Below are 27,989 nucleotides of genomic sequence, written 5' to 3'. Positions count from 1 at the left end.
CCCCACAATCCTCACCCCCTCCTTCTCTGCTTCTCCCTTCCAGTATTCTCCAAGCATGACGATGAGTGTGTGATCCCCCCTTCTCCGAGACGCTGAGAGAGCGGGCATTGCAGGCGGGAAGATGCCAGAAATTATGCAAGAAGTGAGGTGTCATTATCCAGGAGCTGGTGGGGAGGGCATCTCCCTGCTCCCCTCAACCCCCTCCCACCCCATCCACGCCCCCCACCTTTCCCAATTTTAGTTTCATGCAATAAAAAGGCCGAACTTTTTATTCCATAAAACATGAAGGACAAAACTCAAAAATGTATTTCAAGTCAGTGACCAGAAAAATCGCACCCCTTGCCCTTTCCCCAAAGGACCTTTTCCGTACACGACACTTTTTTGTTTTTTGTTTGGGGTTTTACCGTTGGGATTTTTTAATTTGTTTTCAGGGGGGGTTTTTTGGGGAAAATTTTTTTAAATGGAAGCTTCTAGCAAGCCCCCCACCCCAATCAACCTCTATGCTTTCTTCTTAAAAAAAAAAAAAAAAAAAAAAAAAAAAAAAAAAAGGAAAACCAGAAGCCCTGCTGTCTTGTCTGTCCCCAAGCCCTTCCACCAGAAAAGCTAGTCTAGGTGTGAGAGCCCACATTGTCTGTAGCCATCAAAAATAATAATAATAAACTCGACAGTTTACAATCGGTGGTTTCTTTCAAAAGGCCTTTTTTGGAAAGAAGAAAAGGCAGTCACCGTTTTCCACTTGGGGTTTTGGTTTGTGCAACAGGCAGGGGAGGAGCGGGAACGCGTTTGTTCTAGCTTGATTTCTACGGCAACGGCAGCGGCACGCTTGGACCTCAGAACCCAGCACCCTCATCCTGTGGCCAGAGGGGCCGAACCACCGGCCCCTTTCAGGATTCCACCACAGCCCAGCCCGTCACCGTGACCCGGTGGCATGCACTGTTCCCAGGATGCCTTCCTCCTCCTCTCCTGGACCTTCCAGCCCCTCCTCCACCCCCACCCCAGTCTTCCCAGTGAGAATCCTGCCAGCTGGGTGGTGGCCTGACGCAGAGTAGGAGAGGCTGCCACTGACAGGATGGCTATGACCTGGGACATGGAAACAGTGACCTCCACGTTCTGGTCCCGAGATCCTCGCATCAGCGTCATCATGTGCACCGGCTGGGGGGCTCGAGTTCCGGTTTTCTTTTTCTCTTTATTCGTCCTTTCTCAAAGATGGGATACTGACCAGAATTGCTCTGTATATGCTTGGGACTGGATGGAAAGACTTTGGAGCAGCTGTGGGGGGTGGGGGGACACCGACAACCAAACAGACGTGCTGTCTCCGGTCCTGTTTTTATTTTCAAAAACCAACAAGCCCGACGGTGGAGCCTGTCCCCTCCCGGGAGGGTGCTCATGGCCCCGCTCACCTCATCACCCCGCAGAAACCTTTGTGTCTTGCCCTGGAAGACACCTGAATTCTTTGTACATTGACATGCCCTTCTCCTTCCTCCCTCCCCTGTAGCTGGTCTTTGTTTTACTCCCTCCCTTTCTGATCCATGTATATCATATTATGTGAGATATCATCTGCCTGAAAAAAGACTTTGTGCGGATTATTGGGAACATTGTAGCTGTTTCTGTGTTTTTTCTTACCTTGTAGTCTGGTTCTGAATTAAGAGAGGAAAAAAAAAAGTAATTATGATACATTGTAGTTTGTGTACGATATATGTTGATAACGTTTTATTAAAGGGACATCTTTTTTCCGCAGCCCTTCCTGACATGTTTGGGGAACGTGGGTTGGAGTTTATTACACTGATTACAAAATGCAAGGTGACTTGTTGGGCACAGTTTTTGTTCCTGGTGCGTAACAAGATGTTTTGTGTTTGAGGCGTCTGCCTTCTTTTCCTGGGCCTGCGAGTTCTGTGTTCTTGTGGAGTCGCGATGGCCTGGGCGGAAGGTGGGTTGGGAGGGAGGGAGGTATCCGTCTTACTTTAAATATTTGGGGGCCTTCTAAAAGCCATTTTCCATTTCTTGTCTTGCAAACACATTTTGGTTTGCTGGAATGTTGTTTATTTTTCTGGAAGTAGAAGAAGGTTCCTGGTGCCCTCTGTTGTCTATGAGGAGTTGCTATCAGCCAGGAGGACCACAGCCACTCCCTGCTTTCTCCCCTCAGGTGGGACTGGCTTCACCCCAGGCCCCCGACCTCAAGTGCCTGCTGTTTGCGACTGGGAGGCACAGGGAGGTTGATACATACATTTTTTTTCCTAAGGCTCCAAGGCACTGGGAGCCCTTGAAGGGTTTTGAGAGTAGTGCAGTCTACTTAGTAAATTTTGGAAAGTGTATGCTGGTGGCATCCTGGGAGATGAATCAGGTGGGGCTGGCAGGATATGGAGAGAGCCATTCCCAGATGACATTTAGGCAAGAAATGCTGAGGGCTAGGGTGAGGTAAGCCGCTATGGATGCTGACTTGCACGACTAGAAAGAACTTTCTTCTTCCCTGGAGCTCTGGGGACCTCATTCTAGGTTTGCAGCAGGAGTAGATGCCGGGGTGGGTGGGAGACAGAGGGTCCAAGCAAAGGGTAGGCTTAGCCCATGTTTATAAGGCCCTTAGGGGACCAGATAGCAAATTCCCAGGTTTAAATCTTGCCTTTGCTGCAACTTGCTGTGTGGCCATGGGCAAATTAGTTGATATTTCTGTTCTCAGTTCTCTCATCTGCAAAATGGGGGCTGACGGGCTGGCTGCCTCATGGGCTGTGAGGAGGTTAGCACAGTGAAGTGCTCAGAACAGTGCCGTGCACGGACTAAGAGCAGCATGTGTTCGCTGCAAGTGATGTTGTTACCCATATGTGGGGAAAGTCCAAATGGGTGTGTTAGGGAGTAGCTGGGAGGATCTAGAAGATTCCATCTGGTCCTTCCCTCTTCACCTTGGAACAAGGTTTTCTGGGCTTTTGCTCAGCACGGACACCTTTGAACTATTGGAAAAGCATCTCCATTGGAGAGATGAAGAGACTGAGGCTGTGACTAACCCGTATCAATGGTGCTGACCCAGGGCTGGGGAAAGGAGGTTGGGAGGATGGGATATTCATCTAATACCTGTGCTCCTTGGAGCAGGAGTCAGGCACAGACAAGAGCCATGGGATTGGGGTGCCTAGCTGGAGGAAGGCAGGTCACGGGGCCCAGCCTGGGGGGGAGCGCCTGCTGTGTGCTGTGCTACCCCTCAGCCTGGGGCCCCTCAGCAGCCCTGCAGTTGCCTTCATAACACAAATGGCCAGGGTGCAGGTTAGTTTGGCCTTCCTCGGGGGCAGATCTCTAAGCAAAGAACTGGTTCTTGTTCACTAAGCATTTTCATCACTGCCTGGGGCCAGACCAGAGCTCTACATGAGCCAGTGGAAAGATACTGAAATGAGCAGGAGAAAAGGAAGCGTCATGCCAGTTCTTTCACAAAAAAGGGCTTCAGGCCATCACTGAGAGGTGCCGGAGTCGGGGGCCGGACCACAGCTTTCCTGCTGGAGTCATCGCTGTCTGCAGGCACTCGATTCTAGGGGTTGGCCAGCCTAGGGGGCCAGAGCTAGGACCAGGCCTGAGACAGCGGACCCCTCACCTGCCTCCCTGCTGGGCATCCCCACTGCCCCCTACCCCAGAACCAGGAAAGAAGAAACTTAAGGCAAGTCACTGACACCAACAGCAGCACAGCCACTAAGGCGCTAGGCCAGAGCAGGGCTCCAGCTGGGGGTAAGGCTGCTCAGGCTGGCTCCCTAGTGACCTGAGAATTCCCCTGCCCCAGTCTCTGCTGTCGCATGAAGTGGTGCACCAGCTGTGTTCCCAAATTCCACAGACTCCAGGAGACTGAGCCCAGAACATGCCTGGGGTGCTCCAGAGGGCTTTGGCCCTGAACTGAGGGGAGCTGGGCCTCTTGGAGTTAAGGCCATGGGGCTCCCCTGGACTTGGGCAGAGTGGCTGGGCAGGGTGGGGTTACAGGCAGATGAGCCTTGCTCTGCCCAGCCCTGGGCTCACTGGGTATAAGCACTGGGGGCTTGGAGTTGGGGCTGGGGTTTGGAAATAAAAGACCAACGAGGGTGGGTGCTGGAAGACAGAGGTTCTGTTCTATCCTCCTCTCTATTCCCAGGGCGCCTGCGGAGCCACAGAACCTGGCATCTGGTTTCTGGAATTCAGCCATGCCCTTGATTTCCTGCCTCCATGTCAGCCCTCCAATGCCACAAAGACCATCTCACTTTTGAGCCTCCGTAGACTTCTTTCTTTCCATCCATCCACTCATGTGTTTGCTGAGCACCCCTTTTATGCCAGGGGTGGTTCTGGCACTAGGGATACAGTAGTGAACAGATACGGAAGGACGGAGATGCCGTTTGTGGAGGTGGGGCAGGCTGCGGGAAGAGCTCTGTTCTGGTGAGTTAAATTTGAGATGCTGATTTGATAATCCAGTAAAGACATCAAGTAGGCAGGTCTGAACTAGAGGCATACCGTGGGAGTTGTTGCCATTTAGAGGGTCTTTAAAGTCATAAGACTGGCTGAAATCATCTAGGGAATGAATGGAGAAGAGGCTGAAGGACTGGGCCCTGAGATCTGGGGAACAGGAGCGACCCACAAAGGCGGCAGAGCAGTGAGAAGACCAGGAGAGCGAGAAGAGCGAGATGCCCTGGTGACCATGAGAAGAAAAGGGGTGCAGAGAGGAGAGGGCTTCTTGCTAGTGGGGAACCCAGGTGGCTACGCCCACTGTGACTCTGGGACCAAGTCCACGCTCCTCACAGCTTCCAGGCAGCTGCAGGGCATGGAAGGGCCATGGGCACTCCTGCTTTTCCTTGTCCCTCAGCACTTCACCTCCAACTTTGCGGTACTCTGTGGATGTCTGCCCAGCCAGGGCCTTTGTTCCTGCCAGCCCCTCCTCGTTCCCACTTGCCCTTTGGAACCTAGCTCAGATGGCCCCTCCTCCTGGAAGCCTTCTGGGCCGGGATAGCGCTCTCCCTGGGTCCCCACAGCCTGGTTCAGTGTATGCCTCCCCCATCAGGCTGGGAGATCCTCTAAGCCAGGGACCATGTACAAGCCCTCTTTGTCCCCAGAATTGCCAGCACAGGTCCTGGTGCCCAGTAGGTACATGATGAGTGCTCTTGGAATAACTGGATGTTGTTGAGTAGTCGCCCCAGAATGTGCTCAGTGGCACCCCTCCCTATGGTATGCTGTCACCTGTGGGTGGGTAGGTGCCCAGGTGTGGGGAAGGAGGTGGCCTTTGTGGGTACCTGCTACTGCCAATCCAAAGGAGACTACTCTGGCCGTCTCCACCCAGTACCCCGGGAGCTCCCAGAGGGCGGGGACCACATCTCCCTCCTTCTGTAACTGTCGCTCCCAGCACAACACCTGGCACACAGTAGGTGCTTATTCAATGGGCTGCCCCTAGAGGAGGTCTATGGTGAGGGACCTCAGGGCTCAATCTCCAGTCTGGACCTATTCTTGGGTTCCATCACTGGCCTAGCTGGGGAGGAGGAGACCCATGGGTCTCACGTGCACACGTGCATGTGGGCACATGTCTGGGGCTGTGGTGTGTGTGGGTGGAAGTGTGACTGTGGGCATGTGTGGGAGTGTGGTGTGCGTGCATATATGTGTGTGCGCACGTGTGCGTGAGAGTGAACATGGCAGGGGCCACGTTGCTCTGACAGGCTGGCCTCTAAGGGATGGAGGTCCTGCCCTGGGCAGCAAGCCCACTCCCTGGATGTAGTCTTTGGGTATGAGGAGATGTATTCTGAGGGGAGAGGGTCCCTGGACCGGGGGGGTCTTCCAGCAGTGAAGCAGGTAGGCCTTGTGGGTCATGGACATCTGTGTGTCCATGTTAAAGAGAGACAGTCAGAGACACTCGGGTCACCTGCATGCTTTCTGAGACTTTCACCCACAGCAAAAAAGGAACCAGGGAGATACTGTCTAAAGTCCAACAGGAACCTGTCCTGCTCCTTCCCAGAGCCCTGTGAGTTGTCACAGAGCCTCTGCCAAACACTTGCCCTGGGTCCAGCCTGAGCCAGCCTTGGGAGAGAACAGAGAGCAGCCTAAAGTCAGGTCCCCTCAAGCAAGCTCACCTTTCCACCAGGCTTCTGAGAACTCCAAACCCATCGACTTGAAACCTCCTTGTCGAATGGAATCTATTTGATCCAAAGGTGGGGAAACCTGGAAGGGAGGTGCCATATCCCCATTTTGCCAGCGAGGAAGCTGAGGATCTGACAGGGCAGCTGGAATACAGGAGGGGGAAAGTGGCTCTCCCCCAGCCAAATTAGAATTCCCTTGCCACTGAAGCTTGCTAGAAATGAACTGAAGAATTTTTTAATGGATCAACCAGGCACTTAAATACATGAGACAGTGAAAAATATGTTCACAATGGGAATGTCACCATTTCACTTCCAAAAGTCTGTTGCTGGAAGTTCCTATCGTGGGGTTGCACTATCCAGCATGACCTGGTGCAGCACTCTCCCTGCAGCATGCTCCTGCTCCTTCACCAGCTCACTGGCTGGGGAGCCTGCACTGGGCTGGAGGCTGGCTGAGGCCCTCAGGTTCTGCTGCATCACTTCCTCTCCTGCGTTGAATGAGGGAGTGGGGACGAGGCTGATAGACATTTGGGATTTGGAGAAGCAAGGACCTGTCTGTGGAGGGGGCAGCTGTCAAGACGCAGGAGCTTCCCAGCTCTTCACACTACATCATGTGGTCTCTAAGCCTGTTTCCTCATCTCTATGGGGACAATTAAAAAACCGCCAGTCCTGCCTGCCCCACTTTGCAGATCAGCCGCACTTTGCAGCTCCCTCGACAAGCTCCAGGCTCCACAACTGAGCACTAAGGCCAGCATCCGAGCTGTCCTCATTCAGGGTGGGTTGGGAGGACAGGCTGCCCAGACCTGCCCTGCAACCCTGGCCCGCTTCCAGGCAGTCCTCAAGCTACAAGGTCATCTGCTGACGGTTCACTTACTCAGAGCCTCCATCCCGCTTGCTCAGGGCTCAAGTTCATCTCACCCTCCCTCCCCTCCAAGCAGTCTCCAGGGGCTTCAGCCTGCTCAGGATCACGCCAAGCCATCACCACCACTTGCCCCAGGATCACTGCAGTGGCCTCCAGCTGGACTCCCTACCACCATCCCGCCAGCTCCTCCTCTGTACTCCCAACGGAGTGTTCTTTAAAAAAAAAAACCTTTGACTCAGCAATTCCACTGCTAGGAACTTACCCAATGGCTCTGCTGGCAAAAGTACTCTAAGATACATGAATGAGGATGCTCACTGCAGCATTATTTCTAATGACAACTGGAAACAACCTGGACCGTCATCAACAGATACTAACACAGCTGCTCAAAAGAATGAAGAGATCCTATGTGGTGATGTGGCAAGAGCCTACGATCCGGAGACATCAGGTGAAAAAGGAAGGGCAGAACAGGCTGTAAATAGGATGACTCTTCAGTCATGTACATACATGTGTTCTTATGATACATACACATTTTCACCAAAAGCATGGAAGAAACTCGAAGCTCTGTTATCCTTAGGGAAAAGGACTAGCTAGGGACCGCCTTGGGTGGGTCGACTTATTTTTCCCTGAACTCTGAACTTTTATCATTTATGTATAATTGTTTCCTGTCTGTAAAATAAAAAGTAAAATGGGCAGCAGGGCTCAGAGTCCCCGGAGCCCAAGGTCAGCTGCCCTGGGAGGTGAGGTGCTTGGTGTTCAGGCCCCTCCCGAGCTGGCCACTCCAGCCCCAGCCAAGCCTCCGGCCTCCCCACTTCCAGTCACTCCCCGTCCCCATGGTCCTCTGTGCCTTGCTGCTTTTCCTGGTAATCCCTCAAGCCTACAAAGTAAGCTGTCAAGTGGAAAGAGCCCAAGCCTGGGAGGCAGACACAGGCTGGATGCCACTTTGCCACTGCCTAGCTGAGAGCTCCTCCAGCTGCCGGAAGTTCCCACACTAACTGCTCTCAGCAGTCCCTCAGCAGGAATTACAGCCCAACAAAGCCACCTCGCCCAAGGTCCCACCCGCTGTCGGGAAGCAGCACATATCCAATGGCTGGTGCCAGGTCAGGGGTGTTTGTAGAAGGCTCAACTCCCTTGCCTCTGGCTCCAGAGTGCCCATGAACTGGGTGAGGCCTCAGATGCAGCCACACTGAGCTTGGGCCTGCCACCCCCACCTGCTGCTGCCTTCACTCTCCACAGGTTCTGGTCCTAAAGGTTCTCCCCAAATAAAAATCTCTGCGTTTCCTTGGGAAGCTGACCTATAGCACCAGCTGGGTGACCTTGGGCAAACACCTTAAATTATCCGTGTTTTCTCCTTTGGGCCCAGAACAGTGCATAGCACATGCTAGGCATGCAATATTTTTCTTGAATATGGAAATGACATTTACCTTGTAAGGGGTGTGTGGAGATTAAAGATGCTGTGTATCAGGTGCTTGGCATGGCAGCAGTGTCTGGCACAGATTAGGACTTGACATTATTTGGACAAACAGAGGCCAGCTGAACTAGGGGTGTACTCACCCCATTAACCAGGATACAAGGGAGAAATCTACAATAAATACTCTAGCGAGATTTTCTGCAGTCATTGTGGAATGTGTCCACAATTTAAATAATGCCATAAGAACCTAGTGACCATCAGCGTATCTGCCATGTGGCAGACACTACACACACATAACCCGGAGTCTTCAACACCAGGTCAGTCACATTAGCCCAGGTTTCAGATGAAGAAATGGAAACAGACAGATGAAGATGCTTATCTAAGATCACAACACGGGTCCAGGGCAGAGCTGGGCTTCAGCTGGGGCAGGTCAGGCTCCAGGGCTTGGACTTGTGTGGGGGCCCCTCCTGATGGCACCCTCATACCAAACACAGGCTTCAGTGCAACACAAGGGCTCTTTATTGTCAGCGAGAGTAGCAGGCCAAACGGGCACTGAGGCTCCACGGGACCCAGGCTCTCTTCCGTGGAAGAGAGGCAAGGGAGGGTTCAGGATTCAGAGGGGTCCTCAGCTCACACAGCACCGTGCAAATATAGAGCTAAAAACTTTCTGAATGTCTCTGGCTTGAAATCAACTGGCCCAACAGGCTCCTGGAAAGAACACAGTCCATTAGGACCCTGCTACTAGGTTTAACGACAGCAATTAAAACAAGATTGGATTGAAGTAAATCTTCAGTGCCTGGACAGCAACTTTCTTTTTCTGACATCGTCTCTCTCTCAGACTGAGAAGGGGTGTTGAGGGGCTGCAGACTGGGAGGACAGGAAGCATTCCCAGCCCCCTTCAGCCAAAACAGCTGTTGACACTGCTCTGCTCCCGAGGCCCTCTCACTTCAACCACCAGGAGCAAATGGGCTGTTGCCCTCTCTAATCCCAGGGACAATCATCCCTCACCCATTCCACACACATTTATTGGGCACCTGCTTTCTTTCTACTGGGCCTATGTCCTGTGCTAGAGACAGAGACACAGCAGTAACTTGACTCTGGTTCCTGTCCCCAAGGAGCTTATGGTCAGCTGTTCAAATAGTGAAAATGAAAGGAGACAGACCCCACTGCAGAAGTAGGAAAAAGAAGAAAGCAGGGAGAAATGACTAACTCGCCGACATTTATATGTGGAAGGGCGAGCAGAATGGGGCAAAAAGAAAAAGAAAATGAAGGAGACTTCAGAAAGCCCAGCACATGCAATAGAAGAAGAAGAAATGAAGGCAGGAAGAGCAAGATCGGGCTGGAGCCCAGGGCGAATGCTGAGGGGTGGAGCGGCAGGAGATGAGGCTGCAGAGGTGAGGAGGAGCTGTCTCCAAACCACAACAGGCCCAGCCCTGAGTCAGTATCCTGGAAGGGAGAGGCTGAGGGAAGAGAACCTGAAGACACAGAGTCAGGAGGGAAAACGTGACTAAGAGCAGAGAGCATGGAGGTGGCTGCTGTGACTATGCAGGTGAACTGAGGGTGTCCGGGGCCAAAGCAAAGGGCACAGACCCGACAGGCATTTCAGGTGGAAACAGCACTGAGCTGCTGGAGAACTAAGAACGGACCTGCTGAGAATGTTCAAAGGCTCAGCGACTCCATTTAGCAAGCCCATACTCAGGCCTGTGTGGGACCTAGTTGGTCCCAGAGCAGGCAGTACCCCTACTCCGCTTTCTCAGTCCCTGACCCTGCTATAGGTCTCTCCAGGGTGCATATCACTGCCTGATGCTCTATCAGGAATTTATTTAGATACTGCTACTGCCCACTACACAGAGAGCAGGCCTGGACCCTGTCAGCTGAGCAGTGGGGTGCAGCAGTGATGGTGCCACAGGAGGAACTCCGTATCTGTGGGATGAAACAAATGAATGCATCCCCACAGACCCTGCCCTCAAGGATCTAGGAGCTTGGAGTTCTGTTTGGCGGAAGAAAAAAAACGTGAAGAGATTCTACGCACAGCAATGTGATCGTGCTGTGATGGGGGAATATGGAGGCCAGGGCAGCCCACCTGAGGCACTTAAGTGAGGGTTGGGATGGGGGCGGTGGTGGTCAGAAGTTTCCCAAAATAAGAAACACTTATGCTAAACCTGGAAGGACAAGTGGAGGACAGCCTGACAAAGACTAATGGGGAGGGGAGAAGGCAAGAAGCCTCCTAGATAAAAGGAGCAGCATCTACAAAGGCCAAAGCTAATGAAGCCGCAGAGCACCCTGGGAGCTGCGAGGAACTGGATTGGCTGGAGGGTGCAAAGGGAAGCAGAAGCTGGAGTGGAGCACTGGGCAGGGCCTTAGGTAGGGGCGGGACTGAAGGAGTCCTCCAGGCAGAAATCCTGGGTGGGAAGTCCCCAGGGCCAGGGCTCTACTCAGAGCACCCCGGCAATCCCACCTGAGGCTCACACCAGGTAGGAGGAGGCAGGGCCCTCCTGGGTCAGGCGGGAGATGGCTCAACTTACCACAACCACTCTCTTTTTGATCACTGGGAGACACCAAAAATGCTGATAGAGGAGCTGGTCTGAGTCCACCCAGGCCAAATTCTTGACACCCTCGTTAGAGGACAGGTCTGTGGTATTCAGTTGAAACACCAGGAAATGGAAGACACGTCCATCTGTGCCCACGCTCTGCACCACCACGGGCTGCTCCAAGACCTTGGCATCATTCTGAGAGGAAAAGGGGAAAAGGAAAACAAATCAGAAGCTGTGGAGTGTAAGGAACAGCACGGCCCAGGCAGCTTCTAGTTCTGCCCTTTACAACGTCCACCTACGTCCACTGAATGGCTTCTCTTTGGGGCAATTAAAATAGAATGAGGAGTTCAGGGCACTGTCCAGGGCTGGGCCTTCTTCACCCAGGCTGGCTGTGCCTCATGGCCCCAGGGTGCCTGCTCTTCTATTTGAGCACATCAGAGTAATAGTTCCTGCCACTGAGAGGCAATTTCCAGGCAAGCCAGAGTTCAGGCAGGCCAGCTGGGGGGTTAATGACAGAAATCCCTCAAACTCTTGGCGTTACTTGATGAGGATCACAGTGACATCAGCTATCAAACGTGAATCCGGAGGGTCAACGGATAGATGTAATCTCATTCAGTTCTCACTCCATTTGACGGATGAGGAAACTGAGATTCGGTGAGGTAAAGTGACTTGCCTGAAATCACAAAGATGGGTGGTGTAGAATCCAAACAGGCTCATGCCAGACCACACACTTCCCCCATGTCCCTGCCTTGCTTCTAAGGGCCTGGCAGTCACATTCACTGGGCTTCATGCTTACACTGCAACTCAATATGGGCCATATTTCTGGAGTATCCATCCAGCCATGCCAGCGTCAGGATTTCACCAGTCAATTCCTGCTACTGATCTCTTCTGGTTACTGCCACTTGGTAATAGGAGTACTACCTAAAATCATTTACTGAAGGCCTCTCAGGTGCCAGGCATCTTGCCAGTTTTACATCAGGTCACCTCTACTCTCGTAAAGCTAGAGGTATGTTCCCACTAACAGATAAGGAAACTGAGGTTCAGAGAGGTGGTATAATTTGCTCCAGGTCACCCATGGGGTATGACGTGGGATCAGACTCCATGCTATTAAGTCACTGAAAGCCCTGTTGTTCTGGTCTAATCCTGGTGTCCCAGTGTATCTAATAGTGGCACCTCATTATTCTCAGTGGTGTCCCAGTATGGGAGATAAATCGTATGGTGACCTGCTGAGACTCTGCTGCAATCCAGTTTGGTGACTGCTACTCAATGAATGAAGATTCAACAGGCAGGCCCCATGAAGCAGGCCATCCTTGATTCCACCCCACTGGGGCTGAATCTGGCATTAGGAATACCTAATGTCAGACCTCAGTGTGGGCCACACTGGGGCTTTTGGCCTTAGAAATACCTGTTCTTAGCTGCATGAAAAATAAATAAAAAGAAAAGTACCAGTAAGTGTTAGCCGAGAATTCTGTATTGACTCTTATCTCCCTCTACAGATCAATAAAACTGCAGGTAGTACATAAATTTCTCAGCAATTTTACCTTTTACATGGAGGCTCTTCCCATAATTGCTCAACTTCACATCCCCAGGAATAATTTGTACCTGGAGGGGCTGAAGGAGGTCTCCGCTCCTACCCAACTTGGTGGTAATTAGTGGTATCGTTGCTACCCAGGCTCTGATGCCAATAGCTGGCACAGAGGCTACACTGAGTCTGCAGGCCTGGGACCAGGGTTGTGACTATCTCTGCCTCCTTCTCCTGCCTGAGTTGGGAGTAGCACATCCTTCAAAACTGGAGAGATCACGGTTCCAAGCTTTGCTTCCCCACTCATTAGCTGTGGGATCTTGAGCAAGTTACCTAACCTTTCAGAGCCTTCAGGAATGGGAATAAGACAGTTGTCCTAGGATTGGAAAGACACAAGAAGGTCATATGAAGATCTGACTTCATATGAATTTCTTAGCTGTGTGTCCCTGGGCAAGTTCCTTAGCCTCTCTGAGCCTCAGTTTCACCACCTGTAAAATGAAGCTAATGACATCTGCCACATGGGGTTAAAAAACTACAAGGATTAAATAATGCTGTGTTCTGAAATTTCAGTTCAGTGGTCTTTTTTTTTTTTTTTCCTTTGAGGCAGAGTCTCACTCTGTCACCCAGGCTGGAGTGCGATGGTGCAATCTCAGCTCACTGCAGCCTCCGCCTCCTGGGTTAAAACAATATTCATGCGTCAGCCTCCCGAGTAGCTGGGATTACATGTGCATGCCACCACACCCAGCTAATCTTTGTATTTTTAATAGAGTCGGGGTTTCGCCATGTTGGCCAGGCTGGTCTTGAACTCCTGGCCTCAACTAATCCCCCCACCTCGGCCTCCCAAAGTGCTAAGATTACAGGCATGCACCACCACACCCAGCTAATCTTTGCGTTTTTAGTAGAGACGGGGTTTCGCCATGTTGGCCAGGCTGGTCTCCAACTCCTGGCCTCAAGTGATCCTCCCACCTCGGCCTCCCAAAGTGCTGGGATTACAGGCGTGAGCCACCGTGCCTGGCCAGTTCAGTGGTTTTTAAATTCGAGCTTGTAGCAGCGTCAATGGGGGGCTTATTAAAATGCTGATCGCTGGGCCCCAACCCCAGGGTTTCTGATTCAGCAGGTCTGGGGGTAGGTCTGAGAGTATGCATTTTCAACAAGTTCCCAGATGATGCTCCTGCTGCTAATCCAAGACTATATTTTACAAACGAACCACTGATTTTTTGTTAATAAAAACCCTAAATAAATGTGTGGTATGCAGCAGGTGCTCAGTCTGGGCAAGGCCCATTCCACTCCCTATCCATTTGGCTAACCATGGCTCTCCAACTCCCCCTAGGCCAAATAATATGGGAAACAGTACTTTTCCTCATTCCTGCTCTAGAAAAGACTCAGGCTCTAACCAAGACCTGGGGGTCCAACAGTGGCTCTCATGAACTCCCTACCCCAACATCCCAAACCAGGGATCTGGTGTCCCAGGCCTGCTTGAGGGCTACCATACAGCCCTCCCTTCCCTGGAGGTCTCTGCTCCCACAGTCAAGTTTTTCCCATCTTAGGACAGCTCTCTGTGACAAGTTAGTCTGTATTCCATACCATTTAGGTCCCTGAGACCTCCTCTTAGGATCAGGGGCTACCACCAAGGAGTATCTTGGGTCCCCAGCACCCATCCTGAGTTGGCAGGCAGGGCTTGGCCATCTCTATTGCTCCACTTCCTCCCACCTGTGCTCCACTTCTGCCACTACAAGAACAGAGGCAGCATGCTGCAGCACAAATAACTGAAGACTTCAGAGTGGGGCAGACCTACCTGCAGTCCTATCTCCATCACTTAGTGCTGTGTAATGCTGGATCAGCTGCACGGCCTCCCTGTAATTCTATGGCATAGCGTGGAAAGTGGGGACTTCAGTAAAACATGTGGGCTACTGTGGTCAGGTGAGCTACTTAGGCGAAGCACAGGCAGTCAGCCCCTAGTGATGTCGGCTCATCTCCACAGGGTAGGCTGAAGTACTCCTCCCTAAAACTCCTCAGTCAAGCAATCAGTTCCCCTACATCCCTTTTCTTCCTCTGAGCAATAACCTTAAGGGAGGAGACCAACACGGCGTAGAGCAGCTCAGTGGTCTTCTTCACATACGTACCCCATAGAGGAGCCGGGCCTGAGCCAGGGCACTGCCAAAAGCAAACAGGATCATCTTGGCCCGCAGCTGATCTGGCTGAAGGCGGCCCCGTCGTACATTGGCTTTGTCCAGTAAGTACAGGGTATGGGGATAGGGGTAAGGATAGCCTTCCCGGAATCCTGCAAGAGACACAATTATGTGGAGGGGTGGAAAGGATTCATCAGCCTGCCATAAAGCCTCAGGAAAGTCACCTCACCTTAGCCCAGGGACAGGTGCTACACAGAGACTCAACAAAGGTGGGCACTATCACTATAGCTCAGGGGCTGGCAAACTTCAGCCTGCTGGCCAAATCTGACCTGCTGCCTATTTTTGTAAATAACATTTTTATTGGAGCACAACCACAGTCATTCATTTACGTATGACTATTGGGTAGCTGTGACAGAGACCATATGTGGCCTGTAAAACCTAAAATATTTACTATTCGGCGCTTCACAGAAAATGCCTGCCAACCTGTTATAGGTGCTTCTTGCAAGCTAGTTCTAACTCCACAGCTTTCTCTCTCATTCTGGCACACAGATGACAGTGATGTTAGGAGAAGGAGAACTTGAAATCTGTGGTAATTATTAAAAAGAAAACAAGTCGGCCGGGCATGGTGGCTCACGCCTGTAATCCCAGCACTTTGGGAGGCCGAGATGGGCGGATCATGAGGTCAGGAGATCAAGACCATCCTGGTTAACACGGTGAGAACCCATTTCTACTAAAAAAATATAAGAAATTAGCTGGGCATGGTGGTGGGCACCTGTAGTCCCAGCTACTCGGGAGGCTGAGGCATGAGAATAGTGTGAACCCAGGAGGCGGAGCTTGCAGTGAGCCGAGATTGCACCACTGCACTCTAGCCTGGGTGACAGAGCGAGACTCCGTCTCAAAAGAAATAAACAAAAAAAAAAACAAAAAAGAAAGCAAGTCATTTGCAAAATTTATTATTTTAATATTAGTGACAAATGACTTGCCTCATCATTCACAATTAACCCACACAACACTAGTGCTGAGAATCAAAGTTTAGCACTTATTCCTCTCAGCCATGACCTTATCAAGTCATGATTCTCTTCTCTCGCATGGCTATGAGTAACTCTTGGTAGGCTGGGAACTTCTAGAATAAGTGATCTGGATCACTGAATATGGGTGAAAAGAAGGAAGGAAGAGGTTGGGAAGGTTGGGCCTGGTGGCTCACGCCGGTAATCCCAGCACTTTGGGAGGCCGAGGCGAGCAGATTGCTTGGGCCCAGGTGTTTGAGACCAGCGTAGGAAACATAATAAGACCCTATCTCTAAAAAGAATACAAAAATTAGCCAGGTGTGGTGGCACACACCTGTGGTCCCAGCTACTCAGGAGCTGAGGTGGGGGGATTGCTTGAGCCTGGGAAGTCAAGGCTGCAGAGAGCAACAATCATGCTACTGCATTCCAGCCTGAGTGACAGACTGAGACCCTGTCTCAGGAAAAAAAAAAAAAAAGAGGCTGGGAAAATAATGTAGGCTCTGAAAAGCCTAGAGGAGGCATGGCTCTGCTGCATGTTTGGTACTTCAGTCTGCCCAGGTACTTGACACAGGTAAATATCTAGAACTCACTCTGTGCCAAGCTCTAAGACAGGTACCAGGAATGGAGGCCAAGCAGAGCTTGCCACTGTCTTTGAGGAGCTCACAGTTTAGAGGGGAGACAGACAGGAAAACTGACCATATCTGTATGGAGGGACATGTCAAGATGTGAGGTGAGTCAAGGGCTATGGGAGGACAGTCAGAAAGACCCTGATGAGACTGGAAGATCCCAAAGTATTTCTGAGAGAAAGTGATTCCTAAGATGAACTGTGAAAGATGACAAGTAAGCAAGCTGAAGACCAAAAGGAAAGAATGGTCAAGAGCTCCAGGCAAAGGGAAAGGAAATGCCAAGGCATGGAGGTGAGAAAGGGCATGATGAATTCAGCACAGTCACAAGAAATGGGGCAGGTGGGGGAGGATGCAAAGATGAGGCTGGGGATGGGGCAGAGACAAGATGTGAAGGCTCTTTCATGTCAGCAAAGGAGTTCCAACTTTACTCAATAGGAAACGGGAGGTGGGCATGAAGATAGATGGGATGAAGGTGGTGTTGGGGAAAGGCTACTCTGGAATTGTGAACTAAATGGACCAGAGAGAAAATAATGTGGGGTCAGATTGACCAGCTGGGATGCTGTGGCAATAGGCTAGGTAAAGGACAGTAAAGACTGACCTAGGTTGTGGTTGTGACAATGAAAGGGTTTATGAGGAAGATGCTACAGCTCATGAGGACAGAGTGGATGGCAGGAAGTGGGGGCCAGCCTAGTCTCACTCCCTTGTGATGTCTTGGCTGACTGAGTACATGGTGGTCCCTGGCTTGCTGGAGTTTGGATCAATGGCCCCATTCAATGTCCACGGGGCTTTCTCAGTCCTTAAAGGGGGTTGGCCAGAGTTTACAAGGTAAACAGAAAGTGGGTGCCTTCATGGGACCTATGAATAAAGAAAAAGCCTTGGTCAAAAGCCCCTCAAATGCCCAATGATACAGTTTGTTGAAGAAAAAGAAAAGCCCCTCAAGCCATTCTGATGTAACAGAGTTACTTCTCCAAGGTAAAAAGTAAAGTTAGCCTTTGAGCAAATCACTTAACCTCCCTGAGTTGCAGTTTCTTTGCCTATGAAATGGAGACAATAGTACTTGTCTCATGGGGCCACATGGATCCTAGGAGATAGGTAATACACGCGAGGTGCCTAGCGCCTAGCAAGTTCTTAGTATATCCTTTCCCTCCAGAAAAAGCATGTCCTTCTCCCCCACACTGCCTAAAAGTCCAAGACATTGATCCTCACCTGTGTCATCTTTCACATCATAAACATTGCATTCATGAAGATCAATGACAGGTGATATGGGGTAGAAGGTCTCTAGAACATGATTCTTAGTAGCTTCAACCTCCTCTCTGGAGGCGATGGTGGGCAAAGGATCCTTGGTGCTCAGTCGGGCTCCACCAGAACCACGGACTTGAAGGAGAAGAGACTCTAAAAGGGAGAAAAATGGTTACTCTAACCTGGTACTAACGACTTTCGCAGCTGGGCACAGTAGCTCATGCCTATAATCCTAGTACTTTGGGAGGCAAAGGCAGGCGGATCATTTGAAACCAGGAGTTCTGGGTCAGCCTGGGCAACATGACGAAGCCCTGTCTCTACTAAAAATACAAGTGGCCGAGGCCGCGGTGGCTCTAGCCTGTAATCCCAGCACTGTGAGGAATCCAAGGCCGGGTGGATCACGCAGATCAGGAGATTGAGAGAGACCATCCTACAGCTAACACGGTGAAAACCCTGTCTCTACTAAAATACAAAATTAGCTGGGGCGTGGTGGTGACCTGTAGTCCCAGCTACTCAGAAGAACTGAGGCGGGAGAATGGGCATTATACAGGAGACAAAGCTTGCAGTGAGCCAAGATCATACCACTGCACTCCAGCCTGGGTGACAGAGCGAGACTCTGTTTCAAAAAAAAAAAAAAAAAAAGTTAGCCAGGAGTGGTGGTGCATGCCAGTAATCCCAGTTACTAGGGAGGCTGAAGCGCGAGAATTGCTTGAACCTGGGGCAGGGTTGCAGTGAGCCAAGATCATGCTATTCCACTCCAGCCTGGGCAACAGAGTGAAACTCTGTCTCAAAAAACTTAAAAAATAATAATAATTAAAGACTTTCTCAATTCTGCAAAGTCTAAAGCCTTCATCCTCCCATGTGCCTCAAGTCATTTATAGCATTTCTAGACCATCAGCCTAATCACAGAACACATAACTAAGTTAGGATGTTAATCCTGGGATCCTTAAGAGGGGATGAACCAATGCATTCTTCTTCCTGTGTTCCCTTCCCAATAAACCCTGAGGGCTGATGGTCTCTGGGGAACGAAGCCTGCACCATCCAGATCTTCCTGAGCACCTGCTCTAACCCAGAGATGCGTGAGAGTTACTCTCTCCTCTCAAGGAGCCCACCAGGTAGTGAGTGCTGCAGTGAAAAGGATGAAACATATTCAAAAATTGTACAGGTGGGGAAAACTGAACTTCTCTGGGAATGGGAAGCTCCCTGAAAGCAGCAATGCCTTAAAATGACATCTGGAAGGACAGGTAAGAGCAGAGATTCTCAACTGCAGCACTATTCACATTTGGATCAGATAATTCTTTGGTGGAGTAGGGGGAGGGAATGCCTCCCCCTACTGTGTACTGTGGGATGTTTAGCAGCATCCTGGCTTCTACTTACCAGATGCCACTTGAACTCCCTCCCCATCCCATGTCCCCACACCCCATCCACATCATATCAAAGATGTCTCCACATACTGCCAAATGTTCTCCAGAGGGAAAAGCTGTCCCTAGTTGAAAACCACTGAGTAAAAGCTTGCCAGGCAAAGAGAGGGGGAAAAGCACTCTAGTCAAGGAGGAATAATGTGCAAAGGCACAGGTGCAGGCAACTCTGTGGCAGAATTTAGGGAGAGAAATCCAGGTGACTAGAGTAGGATACAGCAGGGAAGGAGTGATGGAGAGAGAGAGGAGCACTAAGGAGTCTCGCTCTGTCCCCCGGCTGGAGTGCAGTGGCATGATCTCAGCTCACTGCAAGCTCCGCCTCCCGGGATCACGCCATTCTCCTGCCTCAGCCTCCTGAGTAGCTGGGACTACAGGCGCCCACCACCACGTCCGGCTAATTTTTTGTATTTTTAGTAGAGACAGGGTTTCACCGTGGTCTCCATCTCCTGACCTTGTGATCCGCCCTCCTCAGCCTCCCAAAGTGCTGGGATTACAGGTGTGAGCCACTGTGCCCGGCATTTTTTTTTTTTTTTTTTTTTTTTGAGACATAGTCTTGCTCTGTCGCCCAGGCTGGAGTGCAGTGGCGCAATCTCGGCTCACTGCAAGCTCCGTCTCCCAGGTTCATGACATTCTCCCGCCTCAGCCTCCCGAGTGGCTGGGAATACAGGTGCCCGCCACCACGCCCAGCTAATTTTTTGTTTTTGTATTTTTAGTAGAGATGGGTCTTCACTGTGTTAGCCAGGATGGTCTCAATATCCTGACCTCATGATCCACCCGCCTCGACCTCCCAAAGTGCTGGGATTACACGCATGAGCCACTGCACCCAGCCAAGGCAGAGGAGATTCTTAAACTTAGGAAAGGGGCCAGACTGTCCTTAACGACTGAGAGTGAGAAAACCCTGGCCAAAGAGCCTCAATGAATTTGGATTAGCATATATGCTACGTGCAGACATAGGTAGCAAGAGGAAAACAAACTCACATCTGACTCATCAGCAAGTCAGCCATTGTGAACATGCATAGACACCCTTCACAGAGGTCCCCACAGGAGGTCACATGCTACCACCAGACAAAATGTGCCTGGAAAAACACCTTGAGAATGGCCTCCTGAGGAGTGTCCACTGAGGCAAATCTTTCTCAGAAGGTGCTTGTGTTTTCAGAAATAGCCACAGTGTGATGGTAATGGATCAAGGCCAGTTTTCTTGTATGTCTAAAAATTGGTTTGGTCAATAGCACTGTCATTAATTAGCATGTGGCCTCCCTTACTGGATAGGTAAGAAAGGGATACTACCTCTGTGGGTGGATAAACTCTGATCTGTCACCTCAAGAATAGTTTTCTAAAGTATTTCCTGTTTCCTCACATATAATCTGCAAGAAAAATCAACGTGCATGGACCTCTCCTAACCTTGGGTTTTCGATTCTCCCCACAGACCACTCTTGTGTGGTTTCTGATTCAATTCCCTCCATATCCCTCCTCCAGTGACAGCGCCAAATGGGGTAGTTTAATTAGAGGTAATACTTGATGATGGGCCAAGTACTCCTCTATTAATGAGGTTCACTAATTTCCTTAGTGGTGTCATTACCTCTGCAAAGATGACTCTTTGCCAGGAAGTCTATACACAAATCCTGACCAAGCAGATGTCCTGAAATCCCAAATCATTCCATAGCTGGTTTCCCTGCTCCAGGATTCCACCAGTTAGAACACCTGTGTTCTATGAATATCCCTGCCTGAAACATCAACAGTAGGTATATGCATTTACGCATCCCTTCAGTCAGCACCTACTGTGTACCATGAACTGTTAGACATTGGACAACGTGAGTAAGATATGGTCCCAGCCATCAGGAGTTCCGTTTAGTGGGGTAGACAGAACTGACAGTAGATACTGACAGTACAGTGTAATGTGTGCTATGATGGCAGAATGAGCATAAGGCACACAGAGGAGGAACAGATACCCCAGCCCAGATTCACAGAGAAGGGGGGCTTGAGTGAAGTCTTGCAGATAAGGAGAATTTGGTTAAATGAAGAAAGCAGAGGGCCAGGCGCGGTAGATTGCCTGAGGTCAGGAGTTCAAGACCAGCCTAGCCAACATAGTGAAACCCCATCTCTACTAAAAATACAAAAAAAAAAAACTAGCTAGGCATGTTGGGCGGGTGCCTGTAATCCCAGCTACTTGAGAGGCTGAGGCAGGAGAATCGCTTGGAACCCAGGAGATGGAGGTTGCAGTGAGCTGAGATCGCGCCATTGCACTCCAGCCTGGGCAACAAGAACAAAACTCCACCTGGAAAAAAAAAAAAAAGAAAAGAAAAGAAAGCAGAAAAGAGTATTCCAGGTGGGAAGCAGTGGCTCATGTCTGTAATCCCAGCACTTTAGGAGGCTAAGATGGGCTGATCACTTGAGGCCAGGAGTTCGAGACCAGCCTGGCCAACATGGTGAAACCCCATCTCCACTAAAAATACAAAAATTAGCCAGGTGTGGTGGCATACGCCTGTAATCCCAGTTACTTGGGAGGCTGAGGCACAGGAATTGCTTGAACCTGGGAGGCAGACAGAGGTTGCAGTGAGCTGAGATCGCGCCACTGTATTTCAGCCTGGGCGACACGGTGAGACTCCATCTCAAAAAATAAATAAATAAAAATAAAACTCAAACAAAAAAGATTATTCCAGACAGAATGCACAGCATGTGCAAAGGCACATGGGTGTGAAAGCTTGATGCTAAAAAGCTGCAAGTGGCTAATTTAGGGATGGGGTGGTGGGCAGTAGAGCAGGAGATAAGACTAGAAAGACTAAGTGGCAACCAAATCATGAGGGCTGGTAACTCACAATAAATGGTTTACACTACTAGGAGACAGTGAAGGATCTGAAACAGGCAGATCCTTGCACTTTAGAAAGATCACTCTAGCAGGCCATGCTGAAAATGGATTTGGAAGACCAGAGAGGTGTAACTGAGGTAAGAAGACTATTGCAATAGAATATGAGCATCGTGAGGACGGAGGCTACATGTGCTTTATTATAAATTTCCTTACCTTCAGCATTTAGGGACTTCCCAAGCATATCCTAAGCACTCGATATGGCTGTTAATGGTTGAATGAATGTCTTAGAAAGTGATTAAAAACAAAAATGGTTGGGCTATGGCTAATGATACTAAGGGTAGACCACGAAGGACGGGAGTGAGGATAGGTATTTGGGGGCTGGGGGATGGGAGCTGGTGGTGGGGCTAAGAGTAGAAAGGCAAAAAAACAGACCAAGGCTTTCTGGTGTACAAGATGACCAACCTCGGTTCCAGGTAGCAGAAAACGTGGAGTTTTGGACACAGACCCGCCTGGCCAGAGAAGGATGCTTAAGAATCTGAGATTTACACAGCTGTATTAGATTGTCCACGATGACCGGGCTTGAAGACAAAAAGAGACATTTGGGGATTTAAAGCAACAGGTCGATTCGAAGATCCATTAGTAGGAAATCTTCTTTACTTGGGGGAACTTACCAGTAGGTCTCTCTCTTGGGGATTTCCTCAGTGGTGTGCCAGAGACGGGCATGTGAGATCACATTCAGAACGCGCTCGTCTTGGTTCTCTATGTGGTTCTTTGGATCATCAACAAGGCTAAGCACTTTCTCGGGAAGGCCTTCTATTAACTTGGTCTTGGTGAGCCAGAGAGCCTGCTTTACACCTTTGAGGTAATCAGCCACAAAAAAAAAAAAGAAAGAAAGAAAACAATTCAGGAAGAGATGCTTACACCTGCCAGGTAGCATCTTAGTAAAAAGGCTGCCTCAAGTGAGAAACTGGATTTGTTCTGTGACGCCTGAGGGGATAGAACGAAAAGTGAAGAGCAGAAGCTAAGAAAGTCAGATTTCAACTCACCTTCAGGAATGACCATCTACTTCAGGATGATTAATAGGTGACTGAGGGGGTGAGAGCCTGCCACTAGAGGAATTCAAACAGTGGCTAAGACAGCTGAGATAATACGACTGAATGCTGCAAGCAGTGGATAGACCCTAGGCTATGGGACTAAATTGATGGATGCCAACCTTTCATTTAAGATCCTTTCTAATAACCCACACCCCAGCCCTGACTACCAAATATAGCCTGTGTCTACCAAATATACCTCATTTATTAGGTGTGGGTCCAGGCATAAGCCCATGCTGCCTTCTCAGGGGAAAGCAACCTTTGGAAATAACTGAGAATAACTTTCGGATTTTCATGAATACTTTAAGAAGCTGAACCTCTCTGGCCTTAGTATAGAAAAGTTGGGCTTTTCCTGGTTACAGAACTGTTTCGTCTTTTTTTTTTTTTTTTTTTTGAGACGAAGTCTCGCTCTGTCACCCAGGCTGGAGTGCAGCAGCATGATCTCGGCTCACCGCAACCTCCGTCTCCTGGGTTCAAGCGATTCTCCTGCCTCAGCTTCTCAAGTAGCTGGGATTACAAGCATGCACCACAGCACCCAGCTAATTTTTGTATTTTTAGTACAGATAGGGTTTCACCATGTTGGCCAAGCTGGTCTCAAACTCCTGACCTGAAGTGATCTGCCCACCTAGGCCTCCCAAAGTGCTGCGATTATAGGCATTAGCCACTGCGCCTGGCCTGTTTTGTCTTATAGACATGGTGAACTGTGTAACTGAAAATATTTTTCTCTATACCAGAGTTCAACAAACATTTTCTCAAAGGGTCAAATAGTAAATATTTTCAGCTTCTTGGCCACAGTCTCTCTCACAACTACTCAACTCTGCTAGAGCACAAAAGCAACAATAGGGAATACTTAACAAGTATGCATGGTTTTGTTCCAATAATACTTCATTTATAAAAGCAAGCAGCTGACCTAGTTAGCTGACCCTAGCTATGTACCATTTGTTTATTGCTAGCAAGCTCAGAGCCAGGTTTGGGGCTTCCTTTTAAAATGCAGAATCTTAGGCCGGGCATGGTGGCTCACACCTGTAATCCCAGCACTTTGGGAAGCTGAGGTGGCAGATCACTTGAGGTCAGGAGTTTGAGATCAGCCTGGCCAACACGGTGAAACCCCATCTCTACTAAAAACACAAAAAAATTAGCTGGGTGTGGTGGTGCTTGCCTGTAGTCCCAGCTACCTAGGAGGGTGAGGCAGCAGAATCACTTGAACCTGGGAGGCAGAGGATACAATGAGCCAAGATCACGTCACTGCACTCCAGTTTGGGCAACAGAGTAAGACTCCACCTCGAAAAAAAAAAAAAAAGGAAATGAAGTAGAACCTCACAGAATGAATTTTTGTTGTATTATCTGTTTTATTTTTCCTTTGTACTGATCCCCTCAGCTGTTTTTAAATTTAATCTGGTTGTTATAAATAAGCTGCCCAAAATACTTTGCATGAAAAGATGGCATATACGTAGCCAGGCCCAGAGGCTCATGCCTATAATCCCACTAACTCAGGAGGTGGGAGGATGACTTGAGCCCAGGAGGTCAAGACTGCAGTGAGCTATGATCACACCACTGCACTCCAGCCTGGGTGACAGAGTGAGACCCTGTCTCTAAAATAAATAAATAAATAAAAGATGGTGTATATGTAAACTAAAATAGATTCAATTTAGCCTGACAATCTTTAAACATTAAAGAAACTTAGCTACTCTCGGTGGGATGGGTTGTGGTGCCAGGCAAAGACCTCCCTAGCTTCACTTTCCCCAAATTTGGCTTCTCTAGGGGAGGAACATGCATAGACCTAGGTATCTAAGTTCTAGATCAAGTAAACACACCAGTCCTCTATTTTCTTTTTTTTTTTTTTTTTTTGAGACGGAGTCTGGCTCTGTCACGCAGTGGCCGGATCTCAGCTCACTGCAAGCTCCACCTCCCGGGTTTACGCCATTCTCCTGCCTCAGCCTCCCGAGTAGCTGGGACTACAGATGCCCACCACCTCGCCCAGTTAGTTTTTTGTATTTTTTAGTAGAGAGGGGGTTTCACCGTGTTAGCCAGGATGGTCTCGATCTCCTGACCTCGTGATCCACCCGTCTCGGCCTCCCAAAGTGCTGGGATTACAGGCTTGAGCCACCGCGCCCGGCCAGTCCTCTATTTTCAAATGAAAAGTCAATACTATATTCTTCTCAATGATCATGCCCACAAATTAACAGAAGGCTGGTGGCTGCCTTGGTTGGCAGATTACCCATCTTAGCTGGAAGAACACTTCTCTGACTCAAGGTCGTATCTTCATTTGAAAATTGTGTCTGGGCCAGACATGGTGGCTCACACCTATAACCTCAGCACTTTGGGAGGTTGAAGTAGGCAGATTGCTTTGAGACCAGCCTGGCCAACACGGTGTAACCCCATCTCTACAAACGAAATACAAGAAATTAGCCGGGCGTGATGGCATGTGCCTATAATCCCAGCTACTTAGGAGGCTTAGGTGGGAGGATAGATTAGGCCTGGGAGGTACAGATTGCAGTGAGATTGCGCCACTGCACTCCAGCCTGAATGACAGAGCAAGACTCTGTCGAAAGAAAAAAAAAAGAAAGAGAGACAGAGAGAAAGGAAGGAAGGAAGGAAGGAAAGAGACAGGCAGACAGACCATGTCTGGGATGGAAGGGAGCTTAAGATACTTTGGGGGAGACACCCTGAGGCAATTTCTCTTGTGGTAATAAATGAAAAGCAGTAAGTACAATGAGACTTTTCACTTTAAGACCCATAAGACATCACACCAGAAATATAAATATAAATGTTTAGAAATGTAACTTTTGGGGAGGGGCAGTGGCTCACACCTATAATCCCAGCACTTTGGGAGGCCGAGGCAGGAGGATCACTTGAGCCAAGGACTTTGAGACCAGCCTGTGCAACATGGTGAGACCTCCTCTTCACAAATAATTTAAAAACTAGCCGGGAGTGGTGGCATGCGCCTGTGGTCCCAGCTACTCAGGAAGCTGAGGTGGGAGATCGCTTGAACTTGGGTGGTCAAGGCTGCAGTGAGGCACGATCACGCCACAGTACTCTGGCTTGGGCAACACAGCAAGATGCTGTCTCAAAAAAAAAAAAAAAAAAAGTAACTTCTGGATTTTGTGGTGCAGCCGAAAGAACCCTGGACTGGGAGTCAGATAAACTAAGTTTTAGTTCTGACCCGCCACTGTTCCTTAAACTTGAAAATAGATAAAATACTAAGACTTTATGTTTCATTTGCGTATGAAAAATAGGTGATAATTAGAGCTGCCATTTACTGAAAGTCACCATCTACCCTGTGCCAGAAGCTTTACCTGCAAGTTAGATGGGATTTTATAAAATGAAAAATGAAACTCAGAGACTAAGGAATTTGCTCACATACCTTGTAAGTGACAAGGCTAGGAGGAGAATCTGAGTCTGTCTACCCTAAAGACCATCACCTCTCTCCATTACCCCAAATGGCTTCTCTAGCCCTGTATCTTGCAGAGTTTTATTATAGCCTACAGAACCTCTCTGTAAGTAGCAAAAACATAGGATACACAATACATTTTCAGCCTAGGCAAACGAATATAATCTTAACGTCTAAAATACTGCTAATGCATTCACCCACTTGGTATTGTTACCTGGGTCACTCAAGGATGCCAAGTCTTATGAGATCCTTCCCAGTACCTTGTAAGGACACTGGAAGTGTTTAAAGGCTGAACAATCAGCTTTCAGGAATGGAATTGAGAAGCTTAAAAGGCTGACCAATTGACTTTTTTCAAACCTAGGATTTATTATCTGGCTTAGTCCCCCAATCTTGCCAGATTTGCTTTTTTTTTTTCCCCTAATTACTCTTTGGAAAATGCTGTTCCCACTTATCTCAACCATTCTGTTTTCAAGACCTGCCCCATCCCTATCCTGATTTGAGGAAGATGGAAGAATGGGGAAAGGGATAAACAAGCCTCTCCATGGACTCTGGAAAATAATTTCTGGTACTGTTCTAGATAGACAGGCTGGTTTTGGCAAAGTCATTTTGATCTGTCCCTAGTGAGAGTGACAGAGGACTAGACATGGACTTGAGAGGTGACAGGCCTGGAGATTAAACATTCTGCTGTCTCCACTATAAACTCTCTCCATCTCCCTTTTTTTTTTTTTTTTTTTTTTGAGACGGAGTCTCGCTCTGTCGCCCAGGCTGGAGTGCAGTGGCCGGATCTCAGCTCACTGCAAGCTCGGCCTCCCGGGTTTACGCCATTCTCCTGCCTCAGCCTCCCGAGTAGCTGGGAATACAGGCGCCCGCCACCTCGCCCGGCTACTTTTTTGTATTTTTTAGTAGAGACGGGGTTTCACCGTATTAGCCAGGATGGTCTCGATCTCCTGACCTCGTGATCCGCCCATCTCGGCCTCCCAAAGTGCTGGGATTACAGGGTTGAGCCACCGCGCCCGGCCTCTCCATCTACTTTTAAAATGTGCAGTTAATCTCCAGAATGTCAGACCTGGAAAGGTCAATGTGGACTGTCCAGTCAAAATCATTCACAGGAAATAGAGGCCCAGGATGGTCAGCCATTTGCCCAAAGTCAAACAGAGAGAGCCAGGGGTAGGCCTAGAAAGCAGCTCTTTTCACGCTGACACGCAAACTCTCTATTACTCCCGCACAGAGGCCCAGCTCCTTACAACTCAATTCTAACAACTCTCAGAAGATGGGAATCACTACGGCCCCATTTCGCAGATGAAGAAACCAAAACCCACAGAGTTTCAATGTCTCGCCCAAAGCCACAGAGGGTCGGGGTCAGTGCTGGGCAGAGGAATATGTTCCCTTGCCGCTCGTCCTGGGGCCTCACCCTCGAGAAGGCGGCAACGCTGGTGAAAGATATAGCAGGCCTGCTCTTTGTGCAGCGGATGCTCGTGAAGAGGGGGCGAGCGGTAGAACCTTGGGTCCCTGTAGCGCGGCTCCCAGGGCGGAAAGATGGGCCGCGCCAGCCAGGGCACGAAGTGCATCTTCCCTGCATAGGTGATGGGCTCCAGTCCAGGGATCTCGTACACCCTATCCAGGAGAGGAGGCTCCGGCTTCCGAGTGGAGCGCACGCCCCACTCATACGCCCCGCGTCTCGGGGCCCCGAAGCCCCCAAGGCCGAGCTGTCCGGAGCCAGCCAGCGCCCGCCTTGCGGGCCCGGACGCCAAGGCCATAACGATCTGTTCGCCTCAAGACCACCACCTGGACGACACCATCTTGCGCGCGCAGGGCCTGCTGGGAACGAAAGGGGCTGGGCGCCAAAGCTCGTTTTGGGAATGGCAGCCAATTCAACCAATCACAGTCAGGATATTCTTGTCTT

The 27,989-nt window shown here is 49.7% G+C and overlaps 2 protein-coding genes across 7 annotated transcripts in view; one reads left to right on the top strand and one right to left on the bottom strand.

Moving 5' to 3' along the window:
* The window catches only part of SSBP3 (single stranded DNA binding protein 3), a 179,402-nt gene extending 177,665 nt beyond the window's left edge, over nt 1-1,737 (top strand). Inside the window, exon 18 of one of the 4 annotated variants that reach the window (XM_021941893.2) lies at nt 44-1,737. In XM_021941893.2, the coding sequence (XP_021797585.1) occupies nt 44-73 (30 nt within the window). In that variant the 3' untranslated portion in view covers nt 74-1,737. The remainder of the gene's footprint in view (nt 1-43) is intronic. The other 3 variants (XM_021941910.2, XM_021941899.2, XM_021941904.2) reach the window with 3 other exon arrangements.
* Nucleotides 516-27,933, bottom strand: MRPL37 (mitochondrial ribosomal protein L37). 3 transcript variants are annotated; one of them, XM_021941892.2, is made up of 7 exons: nt 27,498-27,933; nt 22,276-22,459; nt 22,067-22,182; nt 17,348-17,533; nt 14,503-14,660; nt 10,849-11,052; nt 516-2,047 (listed from the first exon to the last, which is right to left on the bottom strand). In XM_021941892.2, the coding sequence occupies exons 1-7, from the start codon at nt 27,841-27,843 to the stop codon at nt 1,787-1,789; spliced, it is 1,455 nt and encodes a 484-aa protein (XP_021797584.1). In that variant the 5' UTR covers nt 27,844-27,933; the 3' UTR covers nt 516-1,786. The 3 variants fall into 3 exon arrangements, with proteins under 3 accessions (XP_021797584.1, XP_003891980.1, XP_021797582.1); XM_003891931.3 differs by lacking the exon at nt 516-2,047 and adding an exon at nt 8,820-9,031; XM_021941890.2 differs by lacking the exons at nt 516-2,047; nt 17,348-17,533 and adding an exon at nt 8,820-9,031 and having other exon boundaries at nt 27,498-27,919.
* Between the last annotated feature and the right edge of the window lie 56 nt (nt 27,934-27,989).

The sequence above is a fragment of the Papio anubis genome, chromosome 1 (genome assembly GCF_008728515.1).
Source record: "Papio anubis isolate 15944 chromosome 1, Panubis1.0, whole genome shotgun sequence".
NCBI classification, from domain to species: domain Eukaryota; kingdom Metazoa; phylum Chordata; class Mammalia; order Primates; family Cercopithecidae; genus Papio; species Papio anubis.
Note: the sequence above shows the minus strand (reverse complement) of the source record. Positions and strands in the feature narration are given on the sequence as shown.

Excerpts from the sequence above, each read along its gene's own strand:
- MRPL37 (XM_021941892.2), bottom strand. The coding sequence starts at position 27,843 with ATGGCCTTGGCGTCCGGGCCCGCAAGGCGGGCGCTGGCTGGCTCCGGA. Across the intron at positions 22,460-27,497 it reads GCGTTGCCGCCTTCTCGAGG|GTGTAAAGCAGGCTCTCTGG; the intron begins GTGAGGCCCCAG and ends ATTACCTCAAAG. Across the intron at positions 22,183-22,275 it reads CCCAAGAGAGAGACCTACTG|CCCGGTCATCGTGGACAATC; the intron begins GTAAGTTCCCCC and ends TTTGTCTTCAAG.